Source organism: Ranitomeya imitator, chromosome 3 (assembly GCF_032444005.1).
Source record: "Ranitomeya imitator isolate aRanImi1 chromosome 3, aRanImi1.pri, whole genome shotgun sequence".
Classification (NCBI taxonomy): Eukaryota; Metazoa; Chordata; class Amphibia; order Anura; family Dendrobatidae; genus Ranitomeya; species Ranitomeya imitator.
Genome location: NC_091284.1, coordinates 103,293,260 through 103,319,413, shown reverse-complemented (window position 1 = coordinate 103,319,413; position 26,154 = coordinate 103,293,260). Strand labels below are relative to the sequence as shown.

Below are 26,154 nucleotides of genomic sequence, written 5' to 3'. Positions count from 1 at the left end.
ACTAATAAGGCCATGTTCACACGTTCAGTATTAGGTCAGTTTTTTTCCTCAGTATTTATAAGCCAAAACCAGAAGTGGAACAATCAGAGGAAAACACCTCACCACTTCTGTATTTACCACCCACTCCTGGTTTTGGCTTACAAATACTGAGGTAAAATATTGACCAAATACTGAATGTGTGGCCTTGGAGGGAAAACTGCAGACAACCCCTTTAACCCATACTACGCCACTGCATAATCTAGCAGCATACTAAATATGAACAACTGTCAATGGCCAACATATTTTTGCCATATTTTTCCAGTAAAGCCATGTCCCCTGTTAGTCCATACTTGCAGTGTATTGTTGCGTGGAGGTGCGTGGGGCGTTTGTGTTTAGGGGTCTATTTTTAGAGCGCAATGTGAGACGTTCCCGTGCAGACAGGAAGCACCACTCCTTGGCTCCGGCGCAGTGGACTTTCTGCACCTTCCAACCAGCCTGAGGCCAGCACCGCCGCACCTCAGCGTCAGCTCTTTTCCTGATGGAGACTCTATACTTGATGCCATTAAAAGAAAGGTGTTCTGTAAAAAGGTCAGCTCAGCAGGGGACCGCCACATCCCAAGCCACCATGGCATAATGACATATTTCATTATTAATATTTAACTCTTTGTGAATTAATGAGATCAGTTAGTCCAGAGCGTCAGAGAAAAGCAAAAAACAAGTAGCTTCCAGGTAAAAGAAAAGTGACAAATAAAGTTGTGAAACTACAAAGACGACGTGTTTGCATTTCACATCCCTATGAGTCCTTACTTTTACTATTGCTTTTATCACGATAGCAAAACTAATAAACCCAAGTGTTTTGATCGATAGGACCCAGACCCACGTTATTCTATGGGGCTGTCCACACGTATAATTTTTTTCTCGGATCGAGTAGTCCAAGGAAAAGAATCGCAGCATGTACGATTTGCCCATTCAAGCCTATGAGTCCGTGAAAAAAATAGGACCACACTTGAACCGATTTTCATTGACTGACATAATGAAGAAGGTGTAGAACCTCCGAGAAATCCAATCCTGCTGTGATCAAACGCTGATCAAAGTGTGATTAGCAAAATCGGACTGTTTTTCTCGGATGGAGAAAACGATTGTGTGACCCTAGCCATATACTGAGAACAGTGAGCAGTGCATGAATGTACTTGTAGTCCACCAAATTAAACTTTTTTGATGGGCCACATAAGATGATCCATACACAACACACCCCATATAATGCTGCACAAAGGTTGATTATGGCCCCATAAGATGCTCCATAGAAACATTTGCCCCATACAATGCTGCATAAAGGTTTATTATGGCCCCATAAGATGCTCCATAGAAACATTTGCCCCATACAATGCTGCATAAAGGTTTATTATGGCCCCATAAGATGCTCCATAGAAAGATTTGCCCCATACAATGCAGCATAAAGGTTGATTATGGCCCCATAAGATGCTCCATAGAATATTATGCCCCATATGCTGCTGCTGCGATTAAAATGACATACTAAACTCTTGTTCTGAGCCAGCGGGGACACAGGCACTTGCGATATTCACCTGTCCCCGTTCCACCGCCGTGCGCCGCTGTGTCTTCCGGCTCTCTGCAGTGACTGTTCAGGCAGAGGGCGCGCACTAACCACGTCATCACACCCTCTGACCTAAACGTCACAGCCAGAGGACATGGAAGACGGAGCCCGGCGGTGGAACGGGGACAGGTGAATATCGCAATGCTCCCCCTCCCCCGTTATACTCATCCTTCTGGCACGGTCCCTGGCAGCTTCTCTGATGCGATGGCGTCGGCAGCATGTTCCTGTGTTCAGTGGCCAAGTGGTACCGCTCATTAAACTAATGAATATGCGCTCCAGGCCTATGGGAGTGCAGTCGCGTCCATATTCATTACTTTAATGAGTGGTACCACGTGACCTCTGAACACAGGAAGAGCTGCCAGCGCCCGGAGACCATCGGAGCAGCAGGGACATGCAGAGAAACGCTGGGAGCAGGTGACTCGAGTATAAGCCAAGAGGGGCACTTTTAGCCTAAAAAAAAATGGGCTGAAAAATCTCGGCTTATACTTGAGTATATACGGTAATCAATTTATCATCTGTCCAATGACTTGGGTTGCAGAGTCACGTTATCAAAGATGGCTCTACATCACAGCATTAAGCTATGTTCACACTAGATTTTTTTTAGAGGTTTTTTTCGGCGGCAAAACCTGCTCTCTTGGCAGTAAGAAACTTGCTTCAGGTTTTGCTTGTTTTTTGTTGATTTTTTTGCTGCCTTATTGCTGTTTTTTGTGTGCATTTTTGTCGCGCTACATTTGTCTATTGCGCATGCAGATAAAGTGCAAAAAAAATAAAAAATCTGATTCTACTTCAGATTTTGGCACAAAAAAACGCAGCAAAACCTGATACCTGCATTTTTTTCACCAGCCATTACTTTCAATGGGTGAAAAATGCTGAAAAAAGTGACACGCTCTATTCTGCAAAAACCAAGCAAAGCACACAAAAAACAAGCTGTGTGCATGAGATTTCTGAAATCTCATAGACTTCCTGGTGCTGTAAAATGCAGGTGAAAATTTGCATGAAAAAAAAACACATTAAAAAAGCTGCAAAAATGCCTAGTGTGAGCATAGCCTAATGCAGGTGAATGTAATCTCATTGTTACCTGCAGGAAACCTAAACTGCAACAAGCAAGTCACAAAAAGTCGGAACCCGCTACATTTTTACCGACTTGCTTGTTTCAGTGGCTCTACCCTGCGGGCTCCATGTGGTCCCAATCACTTGCATTACGCTGCGATTTAGCAGCAGCATAGAGTGACCTTTCATTTCACAACTTGTTTTGTGAACCTCTTGGTCCTTTCTATGATTGACCACTGTAAGAAAAAAAATTGGGCTTAGCTTAAAGGGACGGTGCTTGGGAGAAAGTTGTCTTCTAGTCAATAAGAATTCAGCAAAAGCATGGCTCCCCTCACCGCATGTATTGCTCACAGGCTGCAACACAACTTTATCAAATTGCTGATTAAGTGATATGTTTGTGCTAATAACACTTCTAAGTACACATCAGTATACTAATTAGGTTCTGTATGCACTGGGAATTCTTACAATCTAGTCAGTAAGATCAGATTCTACATTCTGAAGTTTTGAAGCATAAAATATAACGTACTGTGTCTGACGAAGATAAAATGATGCAGAAGTAAGCCCACCATCACTAACCATAGCTACCTACAAGGAAAGAGGACCCATGGAATGGCAGGTTCACATGTTCAGCAGCAGTAAGTTATCGCTTATTACGTTCACATTAGCGTTGCGTCGGGCGCAGCCGCGGCGACGCATGCGTCATGCGCCCCTAAATTTAACATGGGGGCGCATGGACATGCGTTGTCTTGCGTTTTGTGACGCATGCGTCATTTTTGGCGCAAGCGTCAGGGCGCAGAGGACGCAGCAAGTTGCATTTTTTTTGCGTCCAAAAGCAAGCCAAAAATGGACGCATGCGTCACAAAACCATGCATTTTTGCATGCGTTTTGCATGCGTTGTGCATTGCGTCGCCGACGCAACACACAACAACGCAAATGTGAACGTAGCCTTAGCAGAACAAAACAGTTTTGCAAACTTTATCTCTGGCTAAAAGAATTCCAACTGCATTATCTTTTTCTTTAACATTGAACTCTATGGAAAATGGATCTGTTAAATAGCTATCCATTTTTCTGCCATCTGAAACGGATCTGCTTTTTTGCTTACTGGATCAAACAGATGACGCAAATTTACCATTAATGTACGTAAAAGTGTTGGTATGAATCTCCTATGCTGAATGGGAAGTTTTTCAGCAGTAATAAAAGAGTAACATGACATAAATAGCTCATTCAGCTGAATCCAAGCCCATGACCGAAGATCGGTGTGTCATCTACCGGCATACTCCTTGACCAAGAGAGCAGCTCCGGGAGGGACGCACATGGAGTGGAGAGGGAGAAGGAGACACCCGCCTACCCAGCCAGATCAGATGAACTAACCCTAGCGATCAGTGAGGTGACAGATGTGACAGCCAGATCACCCGATGGCTGTAGATGAAGCACCGATCTTCGGCCAAGGCTGTATGAGAAGAGGCGCTCTTGTGCTAGAACCTCCAAATAAGCTCAAAGTCCTATTAAGTTCATACCCACACGAGATAAACTGCGGTTGTCACAGGCCGGTGCGTTTATGGACTTTAAGGGAGAATCTTCAAAAATGCACTAGTGTATTCCAGAAGTAAATTTATACAAATATATAGATTGTCATTTACCTTGATATAAAAAACCAATATACCGTAAGATGAAATGTTCTTTGTAAACCTGTAAACTTGTGATTATTAATACCCCCACCAATCTTTATTCAGTATACGCACTGCACACCTACCAGTCCTCACAATACTAATCTAGTCAGGAAAGAAACGGAGCAACAAGCAAGGGCTGCAATGGCCTCAAATGATATAATCTAATGTCATCAAATATATTAGGAAAATATTGAAACAAATAAATAAATAAATTATTTAAAAATTAAATACAATTGGGGCACAAGAAAATACACTAGTTTCCAATGCAAAAAAATCCTTCTCCAATTTAACAAGTGCCTCCTGTACTTACAACACATACCGGTATTTCACATTTCCCTACACAATCACACAAGTGAAGTTCTCAGTGCAGGGCTAGCTGGCCATCCTAGTGTAGTAAGGTTTGATTACAAGGATTGGTAGCTCATTTGGGTCTCCATTCTTGTATATTGCTCATGCATGTACACGCTGTTATTCCAGGCTCGCTCTCTTGAATAATCCACTACTTTAATCCATAACATCCTCCCAACCCATTGTGCCGAAGACAACCACCTACTCTGTCTACCTGTTGTCCTGGACCTGAATGGAAGGAGACAAAGGCTCATGCACATGCCCTATTACACTTCATTAGGAAGATTTTACACATCTTTCAGGATGGGAAATGATTAATTCTATCTATCATCTATTGTCTATCTATTATATCTATTATCTATCTATCATCTATTATCTATCGAGTATCTATCATCTATCTATCTATTATCTATCGAGTATCTATCCATCCCATATCTATCTATCTATTATCTATCTATCCATCATCTATATAGTATCTATCGATCTATTATCTATCATCTATCTATTATATCTATTATCTATCTATCATCTATTATCTATCGAGTATCTATCTATCTATTATCTATCGAGTATCTATCTATCCCATATCTATCTATCTATTATCTATCATCTATCTATCTATCTATCTATTATCTAGCATCCATCTATTATTATCTCTCTCTCTATTCATTCTATGTTCTATCACAATAAATGACATCACGCTTTCCCCCTTACCAGAAGTCTACAGATCTAGGAGAAACCCTCGACTCTGCCCTGTCCTTCAAACCGCACATCCAAGATCTTACCACCTCCTGTCACCTCCAACCCAAAAATATTTTCAGAATCCATCCTTTCCTTAACCCTGAATCTACTACAATGTTAGCGAATGCCCTCATTATCACCTCGACTACTGTAACATCCTCCTCTGTGGCCTTCCTGCCAACACTCTCGCACTGTCCCAGTCCATTCTTAACTCTGCTGCCCGACTAATCCAATGCTTTACTCGCTACTCCTTCACTTCTCCCCTCTGCAAATCACTTCATTGTCTCCCAATTCCCCAACTTATCCAGTTCAAACTACTAACACTGACCTACAGAGCCGTCCATAATCTGTTCCCTGCATATATCTCCAAACTAATTTCCCGATATCTCCCCACACGTAAACTCCGATCCTCCCAAGTTCTTCTCCTCTCCTCCATACTTAGGCTATGTTCACACTTTGCGGATTTTGCTGTGGATCCGCAGTGGATTTGACCGCTGCGCATCCGCAGCAGTTTCCCATGAGTTTACAGTACAATGTAAACCTATGGGAAACAAAAAACGCTGTGCACATGCTGCAGAAAAATACGCGCAGAAACGCTGCGGATTACATTCCGCAGCATGTCACTTCTTTTCTGCGGATTTTCACCTGCTCCAATAGGAAACTGCAGATGAAAATCCGCAGAAGAAACCGCAGTAAAAACCGCGATAAATCCGCAGTAAAAACCGCGACGGGTTTTCACTGCGGATTTTGGAATTCTGCTGCGGAAAAATCCGCAGTGGAATCCGCAAAGTGTGAACATAGCCTTATACATTCCTCACTCAATTGCCTCCAATACTTCTCGCAAGCATCCCCATCCTGTGGAATTCTGTGCCCCAACATGTCCGATTATCCACCACATTTGAAACCTTCATACAGAACTTGAAAACGCATCTGTTCAAAAAAATATTACAGCCTGCAATGGCCCCGATGCCACGACACCACCATCAGAGCTGCCGCAACCCCCCCAAGTTACTGTCTCTTTCCCTATTACCCTGTAGACTGTAAGCCCACAAGGGCAGGGTCCTCTCCCTGTAGTTACAGTCTTCAGTTGATAAAACACAGCATTGAAACTACAGCAAGCTGCTAAGCAAGTGACCCATCATCCCTGGAATCAGGCTCTCTGCCCCTACATCATGCTGCTCTTGGATAGAATAGCAAACACCTACTGACAGATTGCCTTTAAAAACAATGCTCTAGCATTCCATTGTGATCATAATGCTCACACTGTCAGTTAGGAGTCTCTGATAATAATGCACTACGGTAGGTGCTGTTTCTGGGGAAATGTCGGTGGACATTCGAGGGGCATCCCCAGGAAGGGGTCATCAGGGATGGTAATTTAGAAGTGGCGGGAAGGATGACACAAGAACTTGAACAACTCGTTCCCGGAGGATGAGCCAGATCACGGCGACTCGATGCTTCCTAAGCCAGTAACAGCAGAGATGTGACTGCTCCTTTGTGGTCTGGGCGTTGCAGTGGTCTCTGTGTCACTGGGTGCAGACATTTCTCCACCTATGCTTTGAGTGCTTTGTAATTGGAGCACATCAGAGTCATGATGATATTTTTAGACTGAGTGTATTTTGTTCCTGGGACTTTTTCTCCTTGTTTTTACTGATTTTCCTTGGCGTCGATTAAAGAAAAAAAGCCTAAAAATAGCAAAATAACATTTCTTGTACTGGATAACGGAAAATTAAACCATCTGAAAGCAGAAAAGTGGAAGTTGATGTCATAAGGAAATGGCAACTCCTTGCTAAACACACTCGGCAAATAAGAAAGCCCTGTCTGTTCCTCACCGTATTATCGGTCTGTGCTGTAATTACCTGTATTCATAAAGGGCACATTCAGTCGTAGTGCCGACACTACATGCAGGCAACGGAAACTATAGCCACATATGCTTAAAGGGAACCTGTCATGTGACATTGGTATCTGCTCTGCAGGCCGGATGTTATAGAGCAGGAGGAGCTGATAAGTCACTTTTGTGGGAAAACTTTCAGTATAACTTGTATTTCATTCATTGAAATCCCTGGGGTCCATATGAGTCCAGTGGGCGGTGCTGCTCACTACTAGGTCCGCCTACTGGACTCATAAGCATACAGACCCCGGGGAGGCTCAGTTTCTGTTTTTCTAAACCACACAGTCCACAGATCTGATGGCATGTACAGCATGACAAGTAAGAATATTATAGTATGTGAGTGAATACGGACATATTAGATCGAGGCCTGATGCTATCGCACCGGGAGGGTGGTGACGTCCCAATGGGGGCCAGCTTTGCAGCACAGAGATTCTCTCGTCCCCAAGTCCCATATATTGCTGCATAAAGGTTGATTATGGCCCCATATGATGATGCATAGAAAATATCCCCCATACAATGCTGCATAATGGTTGATTATGGCCCCATATGATGCTGCATAGAAAATATCCCCCATATAATGCTGCATAATGGTTGATTATGGCCCCATATGATGCTGCATAGAAAATATCCCCCATATAATGCTGCATAATGACCCATAAGATGCTCCATAGAAAATGTGCCCCATATAATGTTGCATAAAGGTTGATTATGGCTCTATAAGATGCTCCATAGAAACATGTGCCCCATATGCTGCGATAAAAAAAATGACATACTCACCTCTTCGCTCTGTCTTCCGCGTCCTCTGCAGTGACTGTTCAGGCAGAGGGTGGCGCGCTCACTAAAGATGTCATCGCGCCCTCTGACCCGAATGTCACAGACAGGACGCGGAAGATGGGAGCGGCGCGCTGCGGTGGAACGGGGACAGGAATGCTCATCCTCCCCCGTTATACTCACCTGCTCCCGGCGCAGTCCCTGGCAGCTTCTCACTGACAGATGGTCTCCGGGCACCGGCAGCTTCTTCGTATGTTCAGCGGTCATATCGTACCGCTGAACACAGGAAGAAGCTGCCGGCGCCGGAGAAGCAGGGACATGCAGAGACGCGCCAGGAGAAGGTGAGTATGATGGACAACTGCCGCTTCCCCTCCCCCGCCGACCCAGAAGGTCCGGCGATGACCCGTTGGTGGTACTTCGCAAGGGCCTGGTACCACCAGCAGGTGCCTTATTGGAATACCCATCACTATCCCATCAAGAATTTGTTTTCCGTGCCATTGGCTGCAACACAACCCCAAAGCAAGATTGATCCTCCCCCATGCTTAATGGTTGTCCTTTCCTGAAATTCTGTGTCCTTTTTTCTCCACACATGCCCTTGATCATTGTGGCCAAAGAGTTCTATTTTAACCTCATCGGTCCACAGGACTCGTTTCCAAAATGCATCAGACTTGTTTAAAAGTTATTTTGCATACCTCTGATGCTAAATTTTATGGTGAGGACGCAAGAGAGGTTTTCTTCTGATGACGCTTCCATGAAGGCCATATTTGTGCAGGTGTCTCTGAACACTAAAAAATATACCAAAACTTCAGAGTTTGCTAAATCTATCTAAGGCCATGTTCACACGTTCCTGATTTCCCTGCTGTTTTTTCTGCACTAAAAACCGCAGCTCTTGGCAGAAAACGCAGGTGCGTTTTTTGGTGCGTTTTTGGTGCGTTTTTTGATGCGTTTTTTGATGCGGTTTGTAGTGCGTTTTTTTATGCAGTGTTCTCTGCAGAGTCTGTGTGTTTTCTAGGAAGTTTTTTTAGGGTTAAAATGGCTGAAAATACCCTAACCCTACCCCTAACCCTACCCCTAACCCTACCCCTAACCCTACCCCTAACCCTAACCCTAGTTCTAACTGTAGTGGGGGGGGGGGAATTCTTTATTTTATTATTTTTACTACCTATGGGGGTGATAAAGGGGGGGGGTCATTTACCTTTTTTTTATTTTGATCACTGTGAGGTTATCACAGTGATCAAAATGTGCCTGGAACGAATCTGCCGGCAGATTCGGTGGGCGCACTGCGCATGCGCCCGCCATTTTGGAAGATGGCGGCGCCCAGGGAGAAGACGGCCGGACGGACACCGGGAGGCCCGGTAAGTATAAGAGGGGAGATGAGGGCACGGGGGGGCGTCGGAGCACGGGGGGGGGGTGGCATCGGAGCATGGGGGGGTGGGATTGGGGCACGGGGGGGCAGCCACACTCCGCCCACGCACTTCCTGCTGCAGCGGTTCTGCACCACAAACCGCAGAAAACCCGCAGATATTTTTTTCGTCTGCGGGTTTTACTGCGGGTTTGACCCTCACAATGGAGGTCTATGGGTGCAGAACCGCTGCAGTTCCGCAAAAAGAAGTGACATGGTACTTCTTTTTTACCGCAGCTATTCAGCGCGGCTTTTTTAGTTAATTTACGCATCATGTGCACAGTGGTTCCTGTTTTCCATAGGGTACATTGTACTGTACCCTGCATGGAAAACAGCTGCGGACCCTCAGCGGCAAAATCGTGGCGGTTCCGCAGTTAAAAACGCACTGTGTGAACATGGCCTAAAGGTCTTTTTCAGTGAAGCGGGGGGTTCCGCTCCCTTTTTCCATCCTGTTGTTTGTGTGTGTTGTGCCGTCCACCGGTCTTATTCATCCCAAGCTTGATAGGATTCCCCTTGATTAGACATACGGTATATTACCTATCCTGCATAGTATAAACATGAAGGCTACGTGCTACAATGACATTTTATGCTTCCCCTCAACATCTCCTATGTGGCTTTAGCGGTGGGTACAGCATTCGTGCACACTGAGTCTTATTTTGTCTCCTTTTATACAAACTCCCAGCCCAGGAAAAACAGTCTTTATTTTCTATTTCTTATCTGGTCCCAAGATTTTTCCAGTGTCTGCTCCTGAAAGAAGCCGTTCTAATGGTATTCTATAGCTGCGGAGGAGAGACAGGTTTCTACATGTCATACTATTAAGGTGTCTGGGAAGCCATGCTGAGACTTGTAGTGGTGGGAACCACAGATTACATAACTTATAAGAAATTATCCTTCCTGTTGTACAAATATGTATAATCTTAGTATTATAGTTAGCTCCAGAGATATTTGGACAGTGACCGTATCTTTGTGATTTGGGCTTTTCATGCCACCATTTTGGATTTTAAATGAAGCGGCTGAGATAGAATTGAGGTGTAGACTTTCAGGTGTAATTAAAGGGGTTCAACAAAAATATCCAGTGAAACGATTAGGAAGTGCCACCATTTTTCTACAAAGCCATAGAATCACAGAATGTTAGAGTTGAAAGGGTCCTCCATGGTCATCGTATGCAACCCCCTGCTCAATGCAGGATTCATTAAACATCTCGTACAGATGTCTGTCCAGCCTCTGTTTGAAGACTTCCATTGAAGGAGAACTCACCACCTCTCGTGGCAGCCTGTTCCACTCATTGATCACCCTCACAAGTGTTTTTCTAATATCTAATCTGTATCTTCTCCCTTTCAGTTTCATTCCATTACTTCTCGTGTTTCCATGTGCAGATGAGAATAAGGATGATCCCTCTACACTGTGACATCTCTGCAGATATTTGTAGACAGCTATCAAGTCTTCTCTTAACCTTCATTTTGCAGGCTAAACATTCCAAGATCCTCTAACCGTTCCTCGTGGGACATACTTTGCAGTTCGCTCACCATCCTGGTAGCTCTTCTCTGAATTTGCTCCAGTTTTGTCATCTAAGCTTTCTCATTTCAAGGGCTCAAAAGTAATTAAATCAACTTTACCATAAATACCTTTTTTATTTTTAATTTGTAGAGAATTATTTGGATCTAGGCAGTGCTTACGGTATGTCAGGAGTGGCACACAAAGTCCTGACTGATGGCCGTCATCAGAAGGTTATATTGTCTCACCACTGCAGATGGCAATACAAAGGAGAAAAGACAAACGTGGGACAGCCAAATAATAGGGACAATATTCTCTACTGCTAAGTTCCACAGCAGCATAGAAAACATCACCAGGAATCTGAACTCCCACAGCTGCAGCAAAAACCACCAACGCAGGAGAGCTCCTCACTCCAAGCTGGTCTGTATGGAATAACTCTATTACCGACGGTCAGCTGATGGGTCATGTGACTATTTAAAGGAAGGTGGGAGTGGTTACCAACCAACATCAGCTGACCATCCTAAAAGAAGCTGCCAGCAAGATTCTGACATTAGCTCTTGCTGGACCAAAAGGAAAAAACAACATTTACATTAGAACCAAAGCTGCCGCGAATCCCATAATGAATCGTGACAGCTGCTATGTCAGGAAATTGGAAAATAACTACCAGGAATGGTCCATAGCTGCCCTGGGCCAGGAGAGATCACCACACGGCAAAACAGACAGGTAGTTAGCAACTACCTGCCGATAAGTGCTTAGCACCAGATAGAAAGAAAAGTCCTGAATAAGCCCCTTAATGCTTGCCATTTAATTGCATGCTTAAATGGGCTGAATTTTCCAGAGTGGGATCCACAATACAGTTGCTCTTCGATCTAGCTCTTCGATCTAGGGAAAGGCTTGTTCAAGGGACTCTACTCATGCCCTAATAGAGCAAATAGGCATTGTTTGTCTCTGACACCAATGAATAGCTGAGTGGAACACTGTGTTCTCACAGAAGACCTAAAATAACAATGACCCACTATCATATAAGGAAATACCAACCACTAAATACAGTAAATAAGAATTTACAAATTCCCCTAAAAGTCTGAAAGTGTTGCACGAATTTCTAGAATGTGAGTGACTTTATTCTAAGACATCTTTAAAACATTTCCAAATAAGGATCAAAAGTGCAACATTAATTTCTACTAATCCATATAAAACCACATGATCCATATTCTTGGAGACATCATTTCCTCCTTTTTCTTACAAATTGAAGTGCAAACATTAAGGGAATAGTGCTCTAATCTCATAGAAGCCTGAACCAAGTTCTCAGGGGCTAGTTATACAGTTACATGTTTACTTATGATGTTAGTGATGAGCTCATGATTTTTTGATAAATTAAGACCACTGGGGACCCAATAACAATCAGCGGCTTTCACTTTGGTAGACTTTGGTCATCTATGTATTACATGAATGGTCTTTTAAGTAAATGACATAATGTACTAATACAACATTTACAGTGGAGTGCTAAGTTGAGCGATGTGAGTGGCTTCAAACGGGCACATGGTCATCATTACTGGACTATTTCATTAATTGGCAATCTTTTGGGTTTTCTTAGGCCACGTTCACACGTTGAGTATTTGGTCAGTATTTTACCTCAGTATCTGTAAGCCAAAACCAGGAGTGGGTGATAAATACAGAAGTGGTGCATGTGTTTCTATTATACTTTTCCTCTCATTGTTCCTCTCCTGGTTTTGGCTTACAAATACTGAGGTGAAATACTGACCAAATACTGAACGTGTGAACGTGGCCTTAAGGTACCGTCACACTTAGCGACGCTGCAGCGATACCGACAACGATTCGGATTGCTGCAGCGTCGCTGTTTGGTCGCTGGAGAGCTGTCACACAGACCGCTCTCCAGCGACCAACGATGCCGGTAACCAGGGTAAACATCGGGTAACTAAGCGCAGGGCCGCGCTTAGTAACCCGATGTTTACCCTGGTTACCATCCTAAAAGTAAAAAAAACAAACAGTACATACTTACCTACTGCTGTCTGTCCTCCGGCGCTGTGCTCTGCACTCCTCCTGTACTGGCTGTGAGCACAGCGGCCGGAAAGCAGAGCGGTGACGTCACCGCTCTGCTTTCCGGCTGACCGACGCTCACAGCCAGTACAGGAGGAGTGCAGAGCACAGCGCCGGAGGACAGACAGCAGTAGGTAAGTATGTACTGTTTGTTTTTTTTACTTTTAGGATGGTAACCAGGGTAAACATCGGGTTACTAAGCGCGGCCCTGCGCTTAGTTACCCGATGTTTACCCTGGTTACCAGTGAAGACATCGCTGAATCGGTGTCACGCCGATTCAGCGATGTCTGCGGGGAGTCCAGCGACGAAATAAAGTTCTGGACTTTCTTCCCCGACCAGCGACAGCACAGCAGGGGCCTGATCGCTGCTGCCTGTCACACTGGACGATATCACTAGCGAGGACGCTGCAACGTCACGGATCGCTAGCGATATCGTCTAGTGTGACGGTACCTTAATAGAAATGTGTCGACAGTATAACTGAGAATGGTGTGATCAAGGAAAAACATCAAACAAAAAGGGGATCCTGTGGACATAAAAAAACTAATTGACAAAAGGGGTCAGAGGAGAATGTCAAATATAGTTCTGCAGACCATAAGGTGCACAGTCAAGAAAACTCCAGCTGAATACAACGCTGGTGCTCCAAGGAACTTGTGCAGAATTACAAGGTCTCACTCCTTAAAACATATTGGCTAAAACAGCAGCGGACCAGCTAGGAGAAACAGAAAGATAAGACTCCAGTGGTAAAAAAAAAAGCGTAAAGATGGATCACTTAGTAGAAAAACATTGCCTGGTCAGATTAATCCAGTTACCCTATTCTGTTGGGTCAGAATTTGGCACAAGTAGTATGGATAAATAAACTCTTCCTGTCAGGTGTCAACAGTTCAGAAGTAATGGTGTGGGGCACACCTGGGGTTCTCCAATGACTGTGACGTTTGGACAGTATGGTTCACCTAAGGTTTGTCGCCCACCAAGTTCATCCCTTCAAGCCAGAAGGACATTTTCAGCAGGACAATAACAAAATTACAAGGTTCATATAGTTATGGATTGGTTCCAGGAACATGGCAGTGGACTATCCTTATTGTCCTAAGCCTTCACAGTCCCAAAATCTTTATCCTGTAGAACTGTGTTCCCCAACTCCGGTCCTCAAAAGCCAACAAAAGGTCATGTTTTCAGGATTTCCTCGGTATTGCACAAGGCGATGGAACTTTTGCTGTCTAGGTGTTGCAATTATCACCTGTACAATGCTAAACAAATCCTGAAAACAGGACCTGTTGGTGGCCCCTGAGGACCAGAGTTGGGGAACACTGCTGTAGAACATCTCCAGGACAGAGTAGAATAGTTGGTTCAGGGCATGTCAGGCTTGGCAGCTGCTGAGTGGAGCAGTGAGGGAGTTGAGCAATGTCCCATGAAAAGTGGGCTAGCCTACGACACCCAGCATGTGTGATATTCTGATGGGACAAATGCACGATACTTCCGAGGAGCAGGACAACATGTCACAGCATCACTCCAAATCAAGAGAGATCAATGTTAATGGCCAAAGGGTTTCATACATAAGAATATACATAAAATAGTATACATGCATGCAACCAAACGATTAAAAACTCACCATGTGTGCACACATTCTAAAAAAGATATGCAGCTATATGCCAGACATTCTGTAATTCAATCCTTTTTTCAGAAGGAAACTTTGGCGCTATACTGTTCAGATGACTAGAAGATTATGTTTTTCATTTTCACCTTACAATATTCATAGTCATAGGAGCCATAACTTTATTTTTAAAGTAAATATTGCTGTATGTATTGCAGCCCTGTACTTTGTGAAACAAACAGTATTTTTTGGTATGATTTCTGCATATACATATGTAAACAATACATTTATTTTGTCTTTTAAGCTAAATGCAAAAAAATAAATACATAAAAAATCCTCCTTGAAAAAGACGTTCACAGAATTGCAAAGACGGTTACGAGTACAGGAATGCCAACAAAGCCTATGCAAAATTGCTTGCAGGATGCGTTTTTCTCCATTGACTAACATTAGCGTCGCATTGCGATGCTTTGCTACACGTCGCAACCGTCATGTGACGGTTGCGCCGTGTTGTGGCGGACCGTCGGCAGCAAAAAACGTTACATGTAACGTTTTTTGCTGCATTTTGTCCGCCCCCACCTCCCCGCAACTCATAATGGGGCAGCGGATGCGCTGGAAAAATGCCCGTTGTGCGGCGCTTGCACAATATGCGTCGGTACGTCGGGCCAACGCAGCGCGACGGCCCCGTACCGACGCTAATGTGAAAGTAGCCTAAGACCAGAAAAAAGCATGGTGGCGCACCAGTAGAGGGAACACTAGTCAGTACCTCCATCTCAGGAGCAAGACACACAGAAGGAGGCCTATGTGGAAGAACAATATATGGGTCCAATAAGTCATCATAGTTCACAATTCCACCTGGTTTGAAGGTAGAAGTGGGCCAACCTTGGGTCCCTTTGCAGATGCCCAGGTTGTCCTAGTGATGTGTCCTCCCCTGCTCCATCTGAGAAGCTATCCTGTCTGCAGCACCAATGTTAATGCAGAAAGCTTCCAACACATAATGGACATGATATTATTGTGAAAGCCAGAGGAGAGTTGTCTCCAATAAAATGGCCACCAGGGTATGTCCTCTGTACCTCCCCGTCATCGTGAATGTTCTTCTGATCATGCTAAGCAGGGGTCTCCAACTTGTAGCTCGGGAGCCACATGTGGCTCGCGGACCCATGTGGCTGCGCTTAGTAACCCGATGTTTACCCTGGTTACCAGCGTAAACGTAAAAAAAAAAACACTACATACTTACCTTCCGTGTCTGTCCTCCGGCGCTGTGCTTTCCTCTGCACTGTCAGCGCCGGTCAGCCGTAAAGCAGAGAGGTGACGTCACCGCTGTGCTTTCCGGCTGGCCGGCGCTCACAGCCAGTGCAGAGAAGCACAGCGCCGGAGGACAGACACGGAAGGTAAGTATGAAGTGTTTGTTTTTTTTACGTTTACGCTGGTAACCAGGGTAAACATCGGGTTACTAAGCGCAGCCCTGTGCTTAGTAGCCCGATATTTACCCTGGTTACCAGTGAAGACATCGCTGAATCGGCGTCACACACGCCGATTCAGCGATATCAGCGGGAGATCCAGCGACGAAAGAAAGTTTCAAACGATCTGCTACGACGTACGATTCTCAGCGGGGTCCCTGATCGCAGTAGCGTGTCAGACACAGCGAGATCGTAAGGATATCGCTGGAACGTCACGGATCGTGCTGTCCTAGCGATCAAAGTGCCACTGTGTGACGGTACCCTTAGGGTTTTGAGATGATTTAAGCATGGTACGCTGGAGACAAGATGACACCACCTGTCAGAGGAGGTGTTTGAAGCTGGATACGACAGTGTTTTGGGAGTGCTTTATAGGAGAATACTGAATGGGGGTAATGTAGGAACCCTTGGATCTTTGTATACTGCTTTGCGATGATTGATTTTTGTGGAAAAGCTTTGGTTACCATTATGCCTGTAATGGAGGCTTTGGTTGCCACTATTTTGAGGGGGGCAGGAGCTGAATGTGGCTTATGACCCTCTCTCAAGGCTGGATGTGGCTCATGACCCTCTCTCAGAGCTGACTGCGGCTCATGACCCTCTCTAAGAGCTGACTGTGGCTCTCAAGGCCAGAAACATTGGGGACCTCTGTGCTAAGGCATGCTGTAATTCACTTCCTCCAACAATGTAATGTCTCCATGATCAAAAACTTTATTTCATCATTTGCAGCTTTTTCGCCTTGTCTTCGTTTTGCATTTGCAGACTTTGTGTCAAATTCATTAACCCCTTAAGCCCCGAGGGTGGTTTGCACGTTAATGACCGGGCCAATTTTTACAATTCTGGCCACTGTCCCTTTATGAGGTTATAACTCTGGAATGCTTCAACGGATCTTGGCGATTCTGACATTGTTTTCTCGTGACATATTGTACTTCATTTTAGTGGTAACATTTATTCGATATAACTTGCGTTTATTTGTGAAAAAAACGGAAATTTGGCGAAAATTTAGAAAATTTCGCAATTTTCCAACTTTAAATTTTTATGCCCTTAAATCACAGAGATATGTCACGCAAAATACTTAACAAGTAACCTTTCCCACATGTCTACTTTACATCAGCACAATTTTGGAACCAAAATTTTTTTTTGTTAGGGAGTTATAAGGGTTAAAAGTTGACCAGAAATTTCTCATTTTTACAACTCCATTTTTTTTTAGGGACCACATCTCATTTGATGTCATTTTGAGGGGTCTATATGATAGAAAATACCCAAGTGTGACACCATTCTAAAAACTGCACCCCTCAAGGTGCTCAAAACCACATTCAAGAAGTTTATTAACCCTTCAGGGGTTTCACAGGAATTTTTGGAATGTTTAAATAAAAATGAATATTTAACTTTTTTTCACACTAAATTTATTTCAGCTCCAATTTGTTTTATTTTACCAAGGGTAACAGGATAAAATGGATGCCAAACATTGTTGTACAATCTGTACTGAGTACGCTGATACCCCATATGTGGGGGTAAACCACTGTTTGGGTGCATGGCAGAGCTCGGAAGGAAAGGAGCGCCATTTGACTTTTCAATGCAAAATTGACAGGAATTGAGATGGGACGCCATGTTGCGTTTGGAGAGCCCCTCATGTGCCTAAACATTGAAACCCCCCACAAGTGACACCATTTTGGAAAGTAGACACCCTAAGGAACTTATGTAGATGTGTGGTGACCACTTTGGCCCACCAATTGCTTCACAGAAGTTTATAATGCAGAGCCGTAAAAATAAAAATCATATTTTTTCACAAAAATGATCTTTTCGCCCCCAATTTTTTATTTTCCCAAGAGTAATAGAAGAAATTGGACCTCAAAAATTGTTGGCCTATTTGTCCTGAGTACGCTGATACCCCATATATGGGTGTAAACCATTGTTTGGGCGTATGGCAGAGCTCGGAAGGGAAGGAGCGCCATTTTACTTTTCAATGCAAAATTGACTGGAATTGAGATATGATGCCATGTTGCGTTTGGAGAGCCCCTGATGTGCCTAAACATTGAAATCCCCACAAGTGACACCATTTTGGAAAGTAGACCCCTTAAGGAACTTATCTAGAGGTGTGGTGAGCACTTTGACCCAACACGTGCTTCACAGAAGTTTATAATGCAGAGCCGTTAAAATAAAAAATCATATTTTTTCACAAAAATAATCTTTTCGCCACCAATTTTTTATTTTCCCAAGGGTAAGAGAAGAAATTAGACCACAAAAGATGTTGTGCAATTTGTCCTGAGTGCGACGATACCCCATATGTGGGGGTAAACCACTGTTTGGGCGCATGGCAGAGCTCGGAAGGAAAGGAGCGCCATTTGACTTTTCAATGCAAAATTGACTGGAATTGAGATGGGACGCCATGTTGCGTTTGGAGAGCCCCTGGTGTGCCTAAACATTGGAACCCCTCACAAGTGACACCATTTTGAAAAGTAGACCCCTTAAGGAACTTATCTAGATGTGTGGTGAGCACTTTGACCCAACAAGTGCTTCACAGAAGTTTATAATGCAGAGCCGTAAAAACAAAAAAATATTATTTTTTCACAAAAATGATCTTTTCGCCCCCAATTTTTTATTTTCCCAAGGGTAAGAGAAGAAATTAGACCACAAAAGTTGTTGTGCAATTTGTCCTGAGTGCGACGATACCCCATATGTGGGGATAAACCACTTTTTGGGTGCATAGCAGAGCTCGGAAGGGAAGGAGCGCCATTTGACTTTTCAATGCAAAATTGACTGGAATTAAGATGGGACGCCATGTTGGTTTGGAGAGCCCCTGATGTGCCTAAACATTAAAACCCCCCACAAGTGACACCATTTTGGAAACTAGACCCCCTAAGGAACTTATCTAGATGTGTTTTGAGAGCTTTGAACCCCCAAGTGTTTCACTACAGTTTATAACGCAGAGCCGTTAAAATAATTTTTTTTTTTTTTCGCAAAAATTATTTTTTAGCCCCCAGTTTTGTATTTTCACAAGGGTAACAGAATAAATTGGACCCCAAAAGTTGTTGTCCAATTTGTCCTGAGTACGCTGATACCCCATATGTGGGGGGGAACCACTGTTTGGGCGCATGGCAGAGCTCGGAAGGGAAGGAGCGCCATTTGGAATGCAGACTTAGATGGATTGGTCTGCAGGAGTCACGTTGCATTTGCAGAGCCCCTGATGTACCCAAACAGTACAAACCACCCACAAGTGACCTCATATTGGAAACTAGACCTCCCACGGAACTTATCTAGATGTGTTGTGAAAACTTTGAACCCCCAAGTGTTTCACTACAGTTTACAACGCAGAGCCGTGAAAATAAAAACCTTTTTTTTCCCACAAAAATGATTTTTAGCCCCCCAAATTTTTATTTTCCCAAGGATAACAAGAGAACTTGGACTCAAAAAGTTGTTGTCCAATTTGTCTCGAGTACGATGATACCCCATATGTTGGGGTAAACCCCTGTTTGGGCGCACGGGAGAGCTCGGAAGTGAAGGAGCACTGTTTTACTTTTTCAATGCAGAATTGGCTGGAATTGAGATCGGACGCCATGTCGCGTTTGGAGAGCCCCTGATGTGCCTAAACAGTGGAAACCCCCCAATTATAAGTGAAACCCTAATCCAAACGCACCCCTAACCCTAATCCCAACTGTAACCCTAACCACACACCTAACCCTGACACACCCCTAACCCTAATCCCAACCCTAATCCCAACCGTAAATGTAATCCAAACCCTAACCCTAGCCCTAACCCTAGCCCTAACCCTAATGGGAAAATGGAAATAAATACATTTTTTTTTATTTTATTATTTTTCCCTAAGGCTAGGTTCACATTGCGTTAGGGAAATCCGTTTAGCGCTAGCGGATTGCGCTAACGCAATGTCTTTTTAGGTGTCGTGTTTAGTGGTCGCGTTACCGTCCCTGTTCTGGAAGATCGGGGATCGGACCTCGGGCGCGCCGCGGACGCTGCAAGCAGCGTCTGAGGCGCGCCACAAAAGAATGGCACCTTGCTAGCGCGAGCCGAAAATGGCACGCTCTAGCGATGCGCTACACCCGAAAATCACATTGCTGTCAATGGTTGTGCTAACGGACCCGTTGCACGGCATTAATTGTGACATTTTCGCCGTGCAACGCTGTCCGTTAGCGTTAACCCATTAACGCAATGTGAACCTAGCCTAACTAAGGGGGTGATGAAGGGGGGTTTGATTTACTTTTATAGCGTTTTTTATATCGGATTTTTATGATTGGCAGCCGTCACACACTAAAAGACGCTTTTTATAGCAAAAAAGTTTTTGCGTCTCCACATTTTGAGACCTATAATTTTTCCATATTTTGGTCCACAGAGTCATGTGAGGTCTTGTTTTTTACGGGACGAGTTGACGTTTTTATCGGTTACATTTTCGGACACGTGACAGTTTTTGATCGCTTTTTATTCCGATTTTTTGTGAGGCAGAATGACCAAAAACCAGCTATTCATGAATTTCTTTTGGGGGAGGCGTTTATACCGTTCCGCGTTTGGTAAAATTGATGAAGCAGTTTTATTCTTCGGGTCAGTACGATTACAGCGATGCCTCATTTATATCATTTTTTTATGTTTTGGCGCTTTTATACGATAAAAGCTATTTTATAGAAAAAATAATTATTTTGGCATCGCTTTATTCTGAGGACTATAACTTTTTTATTTTTTTGGTTATGATGCTATATGGCGGCTCGTTTTTTGCGGGACAAGATGACGCTTTCAGAGGTACCATGGTTATTTATATCCGTCTTTTTGATCGCGTGTTATTTCACTTTTTGTTCAGCGTTATGATAATAAAGCGTTGTTTTTTGGCTCGTTTTTTTTTTTTTTTTCTTACGGTGTTCACTGAAGGGGTTAACTAGTGGGCCAGTTTTATAGGTCGGGTCGTTACGGATGCGGCGATACTAAATATGTGTACTTTTATTGTTTTTTTGGTTTTTTTTAGGTAAAGAAATGTATTTATGGGAATAATATTTTTTTTTTTTTCTGCTTTATTTAGGAATTTTTTTTTTTTTTTTTTTTACAAGTGTGGAAATTTTTTTTTTTACTTTTTCACTTTGTCCCAGGGGGGGACATCACAGATCACCGATCTGACAGTGTGCACAGCACTCTGTTAGATCGGTGATCTGACATACAGCCGGGCAGGATTAGAGCTGCAGCTGCAGCCTGATCCTGACCCGGAAGTGCTCCCTGCAGGACCCTGATGCAGCCCGGCGGCCATTTTGGATCCGGGGACTGCAGGGAGAAGACGCTCGGTACACGGTGAGTACATCACTGTGTACCGATCGTCTCAGGGAAGCCCGCAGGGAGCCCCCTCCCTGCACGATGCTTCCCTGCACCGCCGGCACACCGCGATCATCTTTGATCGCGGTGTGCCGGGGGTTAATGTGCCGGGAGCGGTCCGTGACCGCTCCTGGCACATAGTGCCGGATGTCAGCTGCGATAGGCAGCTGACACCCGGCCGCGATCGGCCGCGCTCCCCCCGTGAGCGCGGCCGATCGCATATGACGTAGTATCCCGTCCCTGGGAATTAAGTCCCAGGTCACCTGGACGGGATAGTACGTCATATGGGATTAAGGGGTTAAAACAGTCATTAGTGATTTGCTGAAAACGCAAGTACGCCTGGGTTTTCTTGTTATTTTAGTTTATTTGTGCATCTTTTCAGTAAAATATTGCATGACCCTTTCAAAGAGCTTCTAAATGTCATGCTAGTCTTCTACTTTATGAATCAAAGAAAACGGATCCCAAATACCTAGACTGACAAACAGATTAAAACACCAAGACCCGAGCAGCAGCGGGGAGCCGGCATTGGACCCAGGAAGGGTGAGTACTGCTCTGTTTGTTATTTTAGTGGAAAACGCTATTAATAAATTAGCTGAAAACATCTGGATAACAAAAAACACTTGTATATTATCAAACAAACCTAATAAATAACAATGACTGAAAAAGACTGAACAAAGCTTAAGCCATTATCAATTTGGTGCGCATATATAAAAATGCCTAAAAAAAAACAAAATATTTAGTAAAAAAAAAATAGCAAAAAGTATTGAGAGTTGGGACTAAAAGCAACATTTTTCAAGGCCTGAGCCACATTTAAGTAAGGGGTCTAGCCCATTTTGGCTCTCACTGAAGAGCTGTAGGAAGGTGAGTTTAAGTGCTCCTTTCATTTTGGTGTTGGTGCTGTGTGGCGGCCATTGTTGCTGTGGGTTTGTGCTGGTGGAGCGGCGCGGTCTGGAGTCATGGGGACTCAGTCTTGCAGCATGGGTGCTGTGGGGCAACAGGCCGTCCGCCCTGCTGGTGCATGGCCGCTGTGGCGGTGGGCGCCGCACGGCTCCGCTCCATTAGGGCGATAGGACCCACTACGAGGTTTGCCGTGAAGGGGCAGTGGGCTTCATACAGTCTGATCAGAATGTTAAACTGAAAACCTCATATTCAGTTATATTAATTTTTGCCTAGCGGCTTTAGATCAACATATGATTTTGGGATGTGCGGTTCATGCTCTTTTTTTTTCTTTTTTTTTTTTTCTTTTTTGCTGAGCCACATTTATACTTCACATTTTTAGATGCCATCACTCTTACAATGTTATCATATATGTTTCTTTTGGATTGTTTTTTTTGTACTGCTTGCTTAGTGCACACTGCGTCAGTGCCTTTTGTCAGTGCTCACCATGGGAAAGATCTTCTGATGTGTATGCCGGAAGGAATACTCGCCATACAGTGACATACGTCACCCATAGGGTCAAGTTGGAAAGAAAAGTATATTGCACAGTTTGATGAGTTTTCCTATCCAGTTGAAAAATGTAAGCAAATGCATACCACCATTCCTCACCTACTGTATCCTCACCCATCCCTTGTAGATTGTGAGCCCTCGCGGGCAGGGTCCTCTCTCCTCCTGTACCAGTTATGACTTGTATTATTTAAGATTATTGTACCTGTTTTTATTATGTATACCCCTCCTCACATGTAAAGCGTCATGGAATAAATGGCGCTATAATAATAAATAATAATAATAATAATACCCCCGGGCCATGGGCAAAAGGACCCTGATCATCTGCTGATGGGTGAATGAAGCCATATGGATACAGATGATGTATATACTGGGGGCTTTTCCTGAGTTATACTCCAAATGTAAGGCTCAGATGAAATGTGCACAGACCTTTACACCGGGGAAGCTTCAGCCATGAACAGGAAGGGAGCAGCTGATTAGTGGTTTCCCACAATGGCTGGCAGGCAGGGGTCCTAGCAAGAATATCCAAGAGCTGGGTGAGACTGTCTCTTTCAACTTGTTTTAGTTCCATCACATTTACTATCTCTGAATAGATAGTAACTAGAGATGAGTGAACCCGAACTGTAAAGTTTGGGGATCGTACCATACACCTTGTGTCTGGCAATGAACCTCGAACACGGACTTCTCCCTAGAGAGATGGAGAGAAAGAGGCCAGTGCTAAACTCTGAAAATTTAGTGATCGGAAGTTTCAGGAGGAGAGAGAGATTACTACGATCATTTTACAGCGCCAAAGCTCGAGGCCCCATTGACTTCTACGGGGTTTGGTTCAAGTTTCGGTAGAGTTCTGGTACCCGAACCGACCATGTACCCGACAAACCAGAACCTCTACGGATCTGATCATCCCTAATAGTAACAACAGGAACAGATTGCTACTTCTGGTACGTGACTCCCAGCTATGAATGTGCACGCTTCTCCGTCGATCCGTCTGTGATTTAATGTAACTGTTCTGGGAATGATCAATGATTATTCTCAGTCATTATTCCCACAATTGTTACATTTAAGGACAAATCTCCTACAGTCCAAACACAATGATGCGATTGTTAGCAGTTTTCCTATAACAAGAACGGTTTTACCCAAGTGCGAAACGTCTTTGTATGCCGCTATTACACATCGCTCCAACATCTATTAACAATCCCTTTCTGTCCTTTATTACCTCCGTTTCCACTTGTCCTAGTTCTCGCCACTCGTAAGAAGCCATGATGCTGTGTAAAATCTGTCGTGCAACAGACGGAACCGATTGACTTTAATGGGGTCCATCAGGGGTTTGTGTCCCTTACACAAGAAACTGCACAATGTGTGCCATGACAAGTGACGGAAATCACCGCCGAGCCCCTGATGGAGCATCCTGTCTCATGTAGCATGAATTTGTCAGATTTTTGCTCTTTTTTTATATATAGTAGTGCAGCATAATACTATATGACCAACAAAAAGCAAAACAAGCCGGACGAAATAGCAAACAGCGAAGAAATGTAAGAAAAATAGACTAAAATGTATCAGGTCACACGCGGATGTTCTAAAATAACCAAAATCAAAGTCAGATGTTTACAAGACAATAAAAGACCTTCATATATGGCTACAAGACAATGGGATAATGTGTCCTGGTGGTCCAGGCAGCATCAGGGGGCAACATAGCTGAGGTTTAGGGGGGTGGGATGATCTCATCTACAGGACTCTGTAACTTTCTATAGAAGCAGCAGGGCAGGAGGGGGCCATTTGTTTACATCTGCTCTTGTGTGGGGACACCATCTGTCTGGCCCCCATCCCTGCCCCCTCCAGCCCACTGTGCTCCCCACCAGTGCATGTTACAAAGTTGCAGCATTTCATACCATAGTCCAGTCCTGGAGCCACTCACCATTTTGCTAGCGTCCATCTTTCCACTGAGATCCCTTGCAGGCCACTTGCCGACCCCCTTGTTGCTGCTGTTGGGTACAAGCTCCACCTCCAGTGCCCAAAATGCAGTTTAGGAGTTATCACACAACATTATCACACCCCAACATCCAGAGGGGGCACTGCCCAACATCCAGAGGGGGCAGCGCTCCAGCTGTGGGGGGCAACACAGAACAAAGTGTTCTGCAAAAACAAAAAGGTGAAGAAATAAAGTATTCACAAGTGATGAGGAAGAGACAGTGATGGAGAAGGGGAGAAACAAGTAAACAGGAGCTGTGGCGGGCAGCGGGCAGATGGTGCTGAGACAGTCACACAGGGCGTGCTGCAGAGAGCAGGCGAGGGTGGAGAGACGCCGGCAGATCGATGGCTACACACAGGGATGGAGGAGGGAGCCTGGCACTGCCTGCAGCAACCGGCCACAAGGCACACAGCCTGGCATCAGGCGGTCAACTCTTCCTGCTGCTGGGGGAGAGGCCGAGACAGCCCCGGAGAGGAGGGGCGCAGGATGGAGACAGCCAGGGGAGAGGATTGTGGGAGAGGAGAGCCCCCCAGCCCGGGTGGGAGAGGAGGAGACCCCACAGCCCAGGTGGGAGAGGAGACCCCACAGACCGGGGAGGAGAGGAGAGCCCACAGCCCGGGTGGGAGAGGAGAGCCCCCCAGCCCGGGTGGGAGAGGAGAGCCCCCCAGCCCGGGTGGGAGAGGAGACCCCACAGCCCGGGTGGGAGAGGAGGAGACCCCACAGCCCAGGTGGGAGAGGAGACCCCACAGACCGGGGAGGAGAGGAGAGCCCACAGCCCGGGTGGGAGAGGAGAGCCCCCCAGCCCGGGTGGGAGAGGAGACCCCACAGCCCGGGTGGGAGAGGAGGAGACCCCACAGCCCAGGTGGGAGAGGAGGAGACCCCACAGCCCGGGGAGGAGAGGAGAGCCCACAGCCCGGGTGGGAGAGGAGAGCCCCCCAGCCCGGGTGGGAGAGGAGGAGACCCCACAGCCCAGGTGGGAGAGGAGACCCCACAGCCCGGGTGGGAGAGGAGAGCCCCCCAGCCCGGGTGGGAGAGGAGAAGAGGAGACCCCACAGCCCGGGTGGGAGAGGAGACCCCACAGCCCGGGTGGGAGAGGAGACCCCACAGACCGGGTAGGAGAGGAGACCCCACAGCCCGGGTGGGAGAGGAGACCCCACAGACCGGGTGGGAGAGGAGACCCCACAGCCCGGGTGGGAGAGGAGACCCCACAGCCCGGGTGGGAGAGGAGACCCCACAGCCCGGGTGGGAGAGGAGACCCCACAGACCGGGTAGGAGAGGAGACCCCACAGCCCGAGTGGGAGAGGAGACCCCACAGACCGGGTGGGAGAGGAGGAGAGGAGACCCCACAGCCCGGGTGGGAGAGGAGACCCCACAGCCCGGGTGGGA

The 26,154-nt window shown here is 45.3% G+C and overlaps 1 protein-coding gene across 1 annotated transcript in view; it reads right to left on the bottom strand.

Moving 5' to 3' along the window:
* Positions 1-25,416, bottom strand: part of HIP1 (huntingtin interacting protein 1) — a 174,755-nt gene extending 149,339 nt beyond the window's left edge. Inside the window, exon 1 of the mRNA XM_069761248.1 lies at positions 24,715-25,416. Within this exon, the coding sequence (XP_069617349.1) occupies positions 24,715-24,732 (18 nt within the window). The 5' untranslated portion in view covers positions 24,733-25,416. The remainder of the gene's footprint in view (positions 1-24,714) is intronic.
* Between the last annotated feature and the right edge of the window lie 738 nt (positions 25,417-26,154).